The 10,695-nt window shown below is 40.0% G+C and overlaps 1 protein-coding gene across 1 annotated transcript in view; it reads left to right on the top strand.

The window, feature by feature from the left end:
- The first annotated feature begins 4,788 nt into the window (after positions 1-4,788).
- si:ch211-113g11.6 (uncharacterized protein LOC559008 homolog) overlaps positions 4,789-10,695 on the top strand; it is a 45,295-nt gene continuing 39,388 nt past the window's right edge. Inside the window, exon 1 of the mRNA XM_022213158.2 lies at positions 4,789-5,205. Within this exon, the coding sequence (XP_022068850.1) occupies positions 5,127-5,205 (79 nt within the window). The 5' untranslated portion in view covers positions 4,789-5,126. The remainder of the gene's footprint in view (positions 5,206-10,695) is intronic.

Raw genomic sequence — 10,695 nt, 5'->3', positions numbered from 1 at the left:
TCCGTCTCATGCAGTTGCCCAGAATAACCCAGAAAAAAAAAGAGAAAAAAAAAGATAATCACGTGTATGAGTAGAGATTTAAAACCCTTTTGGATTACCTCTGCATGTCTCAATCTGTTATATAGGTCTGTCTGGCGGGTGCTATCCTCCCTCCCAGCTTGGCCCGTCATATTATCTATTTTAATACAAGTATTTGCTCCCATTGGACAGAAAGCCAAAGGGGCAGATTAAAGTGGTGTTTATAAGCCACTCCCCCACCCAATGACTGGCATGCACACACCACCGAAAACATTATGGTCTCTTCACATCTGCTGTTAGGTCAATTTCATCCTGCTTCTCTGGTTTGACGGCAAAGACGGGAGCATTTCTTTACAAAATAAGACACATTTTATATGCACAGGCATTTGGTTGACAGTGTTATCTAAAGTGAATATGTTTTAAATGATGAGAGCACCTAAATTACAAGCAACTAACAGCAAGAGTGGCAAATCTAAATATTCACATGCCTACAGATTATAAGAGCAGATATAAAGTGTGTCTATTTAGTATTTTTGTATCTTTTCATTGTAACAGATTTGCTGTTTAGGCTTAGATTTTGTTTCTCCGTTAGGTCTGCCTACTGGCCTTGGCTGTCTCAAACACAGCTTTGTCTGGTTTTGACTCATTTTGAAATGTCCTAGTCTGGACAAAAGTGGTCTCTGCAGCCCTTCAGTATAGAGATGAGAGGTCCTTGAAAAGATGAGAGAAGAGTGGAGATTTATCTGCCTGAATTACTGAGACAAAACTGAGCATGACTTTACATGTTAAGTCAGAAAATCCCAGAGACAGACAGCAGGCATTCCTGTTTGAACAAGAAATCTGAATTTCTAACGTGATCAGGCACTTTGAGGTCGTTATGTTGATTACACACTGGAAAACTAAAATGTCAGAGGGAAGAACAAGCAGAAACAATGTGACGTTCGGCTGCCAGGAGAAACGCTGTACTGTTACTGTTATCAGATGGATGAATACAGGTGGGATGAAGAAGGATTCTCTGCAATTTTAGGACATTTTATCATAAAACTGTGGCTCGCACCCCACGGTTCTTAGAAATGACATGCATATTATCTGACAATTACAATCAAATGTAATTGCTGCAAGGATTGTGGTACAAGGAAACATTTCTTAGCATGAATTAAGCACTTTTTCTTTCTTTTTTTGAAAGCACACCACAATCTTTCCTGACTAACTTAACCTTAACTAACCATAACATAACAAAAGAAGCAGATATTTTACAGCATGATCTCATATTTTGGCTGATAACAGTTAAATACATAAAATAATGGCATGCTCAGTATTGCCATTTATGCAACTTATAAGATGTGCATGGACATTCCCTCATTCGGTTAAATTTCCCCTCTGATGAAAATCTAAGTTTTATCCTGGTAAAAATGTCTATATGTCACTTCTTGTGTACTGGATGGCACATTATGAGTGAAAAAGCAGTCAATGCTAACTTAAAACTGCAGTGCACCAGTGAAAGTTAGAAAAACATGGATTCATATCACCAGGGTTTTCTATGTAACAAACCTAAGGAACCAATCCTGGCAGCCAGTGGGCTGAAGATTTCCAGATCTTCTTCAGAATCAATTTCCTGTTCAATCATGGCTAAATTATTCCAATATTACAACTTGTCCTTGTGCAGCACAGAGTCTTGCAGTTTTTTAGATGACTTACTGCAGCATGCAGTGGAAGGGTGAGTGGTAAAAGAGGCGGGGGCTTTAAAAATCTGCACATTCGAGAGGAAGCGACGGTGTAGAGTTACATCTTAGACACTGTGCAGTAGTAAGGGATTACTTTTCATGGAAAGGAAGCTTTTGAATATGCAATTTTGATACAGAGAGATGAATTTTTAGTGGATTAATAAATGACTGGAATCTGACTTTAAAAGAAAATGTAAGCCAATCAGTGTTGTGTGTCCCTTAAAGATTATTTGCTGTTGCATGTTTTGTTGCATATAATCATAATTTCCAGAAGACAGGGCTAAAGATTGATTTAAATGCAGATTCTGATTTAATATAAGGCCATTGTTCTGTTCTGTGGATTAGGTATTTGGATACCGTCTGCAGTTTAGGGATAGGCAGTATTTTGTTTCCATTTCTTTAGCTGTACTTTGCTTATTTAGTTCAACAGACTTGCAGTTTATTTCTGGTGATTGCTTTGGACGTGCCACTTGGAAGTTTATGTCTTCATATACTGACTAAGAAAAGAAACCTGCTGACAGCTTGGTCACTATTCCTGTCTCTGTTTGTCAACTGCTCTTTCACGGTTGGGGAAGACAATTCATTTCGTGCCGTTTCCAGGTTTTGCCCTGAGCTCCCTGCAACGCAAGCGCAAATTTTGACGGCATTATAGAGGAAAATGTCAAGTCAGGGAATCACGGGAGATTTTAGGCCTAATCCTCCTGACAGTATCAAGATTTGTATCACACTTCATGCCAGTGGCTTTCCATATATTTCACTCTGGAGCAAAACGCTGGACTGATGGAAGCTGATATTCCATTATTTTGCTGTTCTTAAGGTACTGCAGGATTTCTGCTTAATGAAATAATCAGTGTCTGTGTTTGGAAAATTAAATTCTACATCATATCCCCTCTTCACTGTGATATTGAGATAATTAAACTAAAAGCACATTTGCAACAATAAGTGTTCATAATCACAATTTAATAAAAATCTTTCCATATTTCCTGTGCTATCCAGCAGTCTACGCTTGAACCACAAATTAAATAGATTCATTACATTTAACAAGCACATACCAATTTACCCCAATTATCTTTAAGTGTTTGGTAATCAAACAGTCGGTAATGATTGTCTAATAGCTTTAGCCTGAGTCACTTTGGATAAAGAGGAAAGACTGAAAATTAACTACAAAGTAGACATGGTCTTTCTCCAGCTGTTTGCACATGTGCACTAACACACAGAGTCCACTCACTGATTTTAATTCATTCCTATTTCCTATGCTTGCTCTTTTATTTCCTGTTCCATTACATTAAGGCATAATATTTTCCAGCAATGCTCTTTTTCTTAATTCCTCATAAACACGCTGTTACATAAATGAACATATTCTTTCTTGCATTAGTATCCTTTTTGTTGATTTGGAATATTATGTAATATTCACACAGCCCACTATCCAGATTTGTTTCCTTCTCAGTTGGATCAGACAAAAAAAAAAGAGAGAAAAGAATATCGATCAGTGTTGCAGGTTACTCAAGCAAGTCGCCAAAAAAGGCAAAGGCTCACCAAAGGATGTCACCGATGAATCATTTATCAACGACAGCTAATCAGTGCGGTGAGCAGATGAAACAGACAGAACATCCTCCTTGCAATTATTCAGGAGGCAAAATCATTAAAATGGAGTAGTGGAACTTGGGACTGAAAACTCTACTTTTGCTGCCATCTAGTGGTTGAAAATTTCACACCCAAGCATTGCACTGAACAAATAAACAACACAAAAAAATAACGTCACTTTTTAGTGAAGTCATTTGTGAAACAGACTCATAAAGGCTTCATCACGAGTTAAATAATGTAGGACTGCTGTTCACCAAGTAGGCAGAGCAAGCAGAGAGAAATCAATAGGATCAGCTAAAAATACCAATTATTTAACTGCAATCCAGACAGACTGGGCACTGTATTAAGTTTTACAGCAGTTTGTACAAATCAAAAAACATTCTATCAAATTAGAGTTAAAATATAAGAACAATATTTCTTTTAAAAAAAGCATTATAAACTAAAGATAGCATGGCAGTACTATGTAAGTGAGCATACACTGTATTATTTTATAAGTAGATTTAACATTCAAACTAGTCATAAACATACATGTGTTCATCTGTCATTGTAACACATTTATCTGGCTGCTAATCACTCATTAAAGCACTAAATAAAAAGGAAACACAATCTCTTCTTACATCTTTTATACATGCAGTGACTGATGTTAACAACTAACCCTGAATGCCTGTGGAGTTTAGTCAGTCAGAGGTCATACAGCTCTGGCTGAGCTCAAAGGTCTTGATTTCAGGGGGCAACACTGACAGACAATTAAGGCTTTTGAAAGAAGTTAAAAAAGGAAAACTTGCCCCCTATAGTGGCTGGGGTTTCACAGGCTTGTAATGAATCTTCCAAGGATCCACCTGTGTGTCTCATACAGCACTTTATAGAGAGAGAAAAAGACAGGAATGCCTCTCCTGTGTTCATCAGTACAGTCTCCTACTGATTTCCCCCCTGCAAGGAGCTCACTGCTCATAGAAATGACTCACAGAAGCCCAGATGATGCTTTGGATGGCGCCTACGGGGAGCAATTTCGTGAAAAATGACACATCTGTGTGGCTTGAACAGGCTTTCGGCATTTAGAGCGGCGCAGTTATTCAAATTTGAAGTCAATTAACTTCACAAATGCAAGCACAGCAGAGTCAAACTGCTGATTCATTCCTATTCAGACACTGAGGAACTATTGACACATTGATTAGACATTACAGGGGAGGCAGTTTGCTGAGGCAATATCATTATTGGATGCTGGTGTGAGGGCTTGTGTGCAAACACAAAATGGCCATGAGAAAAATGGCTGGCAGACCTATATGTCAGAGAAATGAGAAATTACAAAATGCATCAGACAGATTATGCATAAGGACATGTATAAAAGGTGGGATCTGGAAGAGATGAATTAAAAAAATTAGATGTGTGTGTGTGGGGTTTTATTTTTAATGGGGCAAAAACATCTGTAAAAAACAGCAACAGGTATGACGTGTCTTGCTCCTACTGCTAAATTACAAACCACTGTGCTTCTAGTCATCCTTTTGCAGCCCCACATTTCATCCCTGAGCCCCTGTTGGAAAAGGCTACACTCCCCCCTTCATTTTTTGCCTTTTGTTTCCGAGGTGGAGCCTGATACCCCGACTTTACCAAACTGAACTGCCGGCGGAGCAGACGGACAAGAGAGGACCAGAAGCAGCAGTCGTTGGCACAGCTCTGGGACGCAGCAGCAGATCGGGGGAGGGAACATACAAGGCGGCTGCAAGGAGAAGGAAGAAGAAGAAGGATTTGGGGGGGGAAGCGCTTTGCACGGTTTGACATTCATTTTCATCACGAGAAAAGATGAATTCTTTCATCCTGCTGTCGCTTTTTGCCACGATCATCGCCGGAAAGTCACCTCGGCTGAAATTTGTGGTGCACGGTAGGCAGCTGCTCTATTCTCCCTGCATTATCAGATTTTTACGCATTTACACTCAAACAGCCAGTTATCCATGTCGTTTAGGGTGTTTTTCTTTTATCACGATCATGTTTGTGTGTTATGTGTGGCAGTGGATGAATGAAGGGGTGAATATTTGGAGAGATGAACGGATGAGTGAATGAATGAGTTGAATCAAAGCGTGAGGCATCCATTTGTTGTCCACTTCTTCTTATTTTTTTTTTTTGGGGGGGTGGGGGGGTGGGGGGGGTGGGAGCTGCATGAATAGTAGACATAAAGCCTGAAATGACAGGTCTGCCTCTGGATTCATCTCTCTAAATCGCCGCCCTCCCCCCGCTGACCGAGTAGTAAATTACGCGCTCCACCATTCGGGCCCAGCACACATGTTCACGGGCTATAACAGGATAAGCATCTGGAGGAAAACGAATTCTGCAACATATTCGCTGTGTTAACACTGAAAATGCACTGATTTAATGTTTTCTGTGTTTATTTCTTCACGTGTTTCTACTAATTCCCCCTGTTTCTGCTTGCGCGCCCGACTGGCAGTGTCCAATTTGGCTAAATTGGCTCAATTTGCGCAACTTGTGGCTTTTCTGTTGTTGTTGTTTTTAATGACAACTTGTGCGTTCGGTTGTTTTTTTAATATCAGCTCACTCCAAGCTCCCACTGGGTTCGTCTCGAGGTCACACCAACTCTAATTAGTGACCGTCCCTCCAGATCTTCCCATCTTCCACACGCACCGAGTGGAATATGAGAAAAATGAACAAAAAAGAAAGAAAAAAGAACAGACGCGCTTAAAAGCAACCTCTCCTCTGCCCTGAGGAGGAAAGGGGGGGTGAACATGGCGCCTTTTTTTTAACGCACACAGCCAGGCCCGTACCCTTTAAACACTCGCCGAAAAGCCATCGTTACTGTGAAATATGACTTTTTGGAGGTTGACACAGCCGCTGTAGCCTCCCGCGTCCTTGCGGAGCTGCAATGCGGGACAAGAGCAGCTGCTTCACACTGCAGCAAAGGCTCAGAAGAGGAGAGGGCTGCTTTACTGTAACACCCGTCGTAAATATGTATTTACATGTGCAAATATACAGCAAAAAAAAAAAAAAAAAAAAGCCCGAGAGAAGAAGGGAGAGAGGGGGAGGCAGAGAAAAAGGAGGGGAGAGCGATGAATGGAAAATTCCAAGCCGACTGCTGTTATCTATTCCACTCACGTCTTTTTACACCTCACACAGTCCTCTAATGTATTCAGCAATCAATAGAGATGGGGGGGGCTCTGTGCCAAGTTATCTGTATCTGTATCTCTCCCCTCCCCACCGATGGGTAGAGTACAAAACGCGCAAAATAACGGCCCAGGACGTGGATGTCATATCAATCAAACTCGTTGTTATGCAATTCCAGGGTTATCCATTGATGCCTGTCGTTAGAAATACACGCATACACACACACACACACACACACACACACATACAAAGAAGGAAGTACAGGTTGGAGACGGACAGAGGGGATCCATCAGAGGAACAGCTTCAGCACCTTGGACAGCTCCGAGGGACTGGAACGCTAAAAATGTCCCCATTTGGCGAAAAAAAAAAGCGAGCCAAATGAGGACGTTTGGCAGCTCCTCATACCTTCAAGGAATTGTTTGAAGGCTAGGATTTAGGTTAGAATGAGGTTTGCTTCGAGGAGTAGGAAGAGACCTGCTGTCATTGCTGAAGAGAATGGGAGTAAATTGGATTGCACTCATTTGGCATAGAGGTTTGTCCAAGTCTGAAAGGATGTAGAAACGACCAGAGAGACCAGGTTAGGACAATATACATTAATAAAGATTGGATGTTTCTATGTTTGTTTTATAGAGTTGACCTGCAAACATATAAACTAGGCTGACATTTAGAATTCTACATACAATGGAATGCAACAACACCATAACCTCCTAAATGGCCATGAAATTGAACACTTCTATTAAACAACGTCCACAGACACACAAAAAAATGATACTGATCATTATGCACTCAATTAAGGCAGATTTTAGGGTCACATGTTCAGGCATCGACCTGTCCGGGGTGTCCCCTGCCTTCGCCCGAGTCAGCTGGGATAGGCTCCAGCACCCGCCGCGACCCTAGTGAGGATAAAGCGGTGTATAGAGGATGGATGGATGGATGTTCAGGCGTAGTTACTAAAATGAAAGTGCTCTTTGTGGATAATGAAAGAGACTCTAATGTCAAATGACAAACAATTCATAATAAAGCAGCACAATTCACAATTCGTGGCCAGTTTGGGTAAAATTACACAACTGTGCCTTCAAATTTTGACACACCTGATGTGTCATCACCATTTACACATCCAGCAGTTCCAGATGAACATTATTATTCATTTTTAGTAGCGTCTCTGTCCACCTGATGAATGCAAGTTCAGTATTCACTCTACTTTTTGCCCCAGTTTGGTTGTCAACTCTTTAGAAGGGTGAGTGACTCTTGAGCGGCTAAATGCTCCATTATGTTGACCAGCTAGCTGCTCACTTTTGTATGCTTTTTGGTGCTTGGCAGGTGCAGTTAAGTTGGCTTTTCGAGCTTTTTCTCAGAAAATGGCTCCATTTGGGTGCTGGAGTGCAGACGGCAATGTGAGATAAATTTCATACAGGCCATGAACCCAAAACAGCTTGTTGAAATATGCTAAAAAGCTACACAGCTGAGGTAAAGTGACACATCTCTGTATGTTATGCAATTTGGGCTATTTATTTATGCCAAGTATTGATAAATGCAGCTTTAATAACAATAATAGCATAACCACTAACAGTCATATTCACTCATATGCAAATGTGTTTGTTGAGGAGTGGAAATAGCAGGAAACTGGTGGGTTTGTGCTTCTCCGTGTTTGTTTAAAGGACTGCATTTGGATTAGGATTGTGAATGGTGTGACAGAAAATGAAAGTCAGCCTTGCTTTACTGTGACTTATGATTGCGCACCTTCTTTGGAATTTGCCTGTTTGAGAATGACATCAAAAGGCAGATATAGGCAAAGTAGCAGAATTTTAAAAAACAGAAAAAAAAAAACCCAAAAGAGTGAGAAAGAGAAAAGACATGGAAACAATTTCAATGAAACATACTGAGTGGTTGAATGAATGCCTGAAAGAGAAACAGCAGCTCTGCTCAATTTGACACTTACAGCTGTATCCAAAATAATACATATTACTGAAGCTTTGCTATCATTTGTGTTGACCTTCTGTCTTAGTTGGAGGCCTGAACACGTCAATACGAAGATGGTATCAAACCAAAAGTCTCAGATTTTCTTGTCATTTTCATAATGGGAGACCTTGAGGTCCATCTACAAAAAAAAAAAAAAAAAAAAAAAAAAAAAAGTTTGCCATGAAAGATTCTAAGGAAAATAACAGCTGTCATATGATCTGCTGGAAAGCTTCAAAATCATTCCACTTTGCCTACGCTGCTTTTCTTTTCAATATTCAGAATGCCTTTCAAGTGGAGACTATTCACAGATATAACATCTGTGCTATACTGCTATACTTCTTTCTTTAATTTGCACATTTCTTAGTGCAATTAGGAATTTGTTTCTTTCAAAGTGGATCACTAATTTCACTTCAAGGATTACACACTCCTCTCAGGGGTAAGACACTCTCAGATCGTTGATTCTAATGAAGCCTTGTTTTTCAAGAACAAGCTAAAAAACAGAAAATAAGGCTGTTTATCAGAGTTCTTGAAAAGCTGACCTTTTAAAAATTCAAGGTTTTTCACCCGAGTAGCAATGATTGAATGCCTAAAGAGAAAAACAAGGAATGAAACACGGATACTTGCACAAACGGAGCGAAGCAGAGAACATTTAGGGGATCAGATTTCACATACAATGTGGCATATCAGATGTATTTGTGGGACCCTTTAGAAACTGTGTTTAGACATAGAAAAAATGGTAAAATGAATGTAAATTCTGTTCCTGTTGTGTGCTTTAGTTTTTTTTTAAAAGATGCAAATTAACAGATCACACAGTCAAGGTTAGTTGGGGAGAAGCTTAGCTTAAGTAGTAAAAATGCCTTGTACAGTTACCTTGTAAACAAAGTGTTATTTATCAAAGCGTATTGTGTTTGTACCTCAATTTTTTTGATTGCATGTTCTACTGAAAACATTAGCATTAGGGATATACAAATACGGATTTTTGAGGGGGTTTTTCTGGTTTGTTTTGTTTATTGGGGCTGATACTGATGCTGATTATTTGTCATCAAGAAACGCAGATGACCGATATTTGGAAGCGCTATACATTAAATGTAATGATTTAACAGCATGCCGTAGCAGAGAACTTTCCAGTCACAACTAGGCTTCTTCGTGAATAAGGGTGACTATAACTGAATATGTAAAACAGAAATAGGATGTTAAATTAGGACGCTCAACTCTGTTTATGTGGAATCAACTGAGATTGATTGGTTTGTCTCCTGCAGTTATGTTTGCTGAGTTCTCTATTTTCTACATCTTTCGCTGTTCTGTCTTCTTTATTGCCCACTAAGGTCCAGATCTCAAAACATTATTAAGTATGTTGTCCACACACCGCTGCAGGGTAATTTGTGGCTGCCTTCTAAACTAGCCACTAGCCGTTAGCTTAGCCTTCACCACTGTGAGAGAAGCTAGATTTCTGGTTTGTGGCAACGGTTTGTGTTTCTTCTTCGGATTTTGCAGTCTGTGCTTGAGAGACATGGCGGCATCAGACCTGAAGTAGCATGTTCACTTTATCAACAGTCTGCGACGCCAATTATCGGTGTAACCTTAATTTGTAAAGATATCTTTTTGTAAAACTTGCCTTGTATACATCCATATCCAGATATGTCCCTTTTGGCAGAACATTTCTGCCACTGTGAAGAATGTATGTTGTGTCATACGCGTGTTCATCTAGAATGTTGGGACAAGTTGTGAAAAATATTGGCCCTCAATTCCACTGTTAACTTGATGCTATGTAGTCATTCATGTGTGAATTTCTGGTAGAGAAATATCACACATGGTTTAATGTCCAGTAAAATCTGCACACTGTTTGTCAAGTCATGCTTTCAGTGGCTTTTACCACTCAGATTAACCAAACTCAAACATTTTTTATGAGTTTAAGTGGTGAGATTCTTTCTTCTAAATGGTGTATGAATGCCAGCCAAGTTTATTTCAGATTTTCTTCGAGCATGATGTAAGTCTGTGTAACAGAAGATTAACCTCCTCTCTGTTGTTGAAACCAGGCTAAATCAACAGACACATACTCAGGAGATTGTTCTGCCAAAGCAAATATTAATACAAATCTGTTGGTGTGCTTTGGCAGCAACATAATGTTCCCCTTAAGACTGTCAGACAGCGAAATTAATGTATATGTTTTTGCAGGCCATCAGCCATACCGGACTTCCTTGCGCATTTGTCACTTTCTTGTGAGGCTTTGCACAATTAGATTCCCACCAATAAGAGAGGCCGCTGTTTCCATAGAAACTTAGTTGGTTGGCTAGCAACC

This window comes from Acanthochromis polyacanthus, chromosome 12 (genome assembly GCF_021347895.1).
Source record: "Acanthochromis polyacanthus isolate Apoly-LR-REF ecotype Palm Island chromosome 12, KAUST_Apoly_ChrSc, whole genome shotgun sequence".
NCBI classification, from domain to species: Eukaryota; Metazoa; Chordata; class Actinopteri; family Pomacentridae; genus Acanthochromis; species Acanthochromis polyacanthus.
Note: the sequence above shows the minus strand (reverse complement) of the source record. Positions and strands in the feature narration are given on the sequence as shown.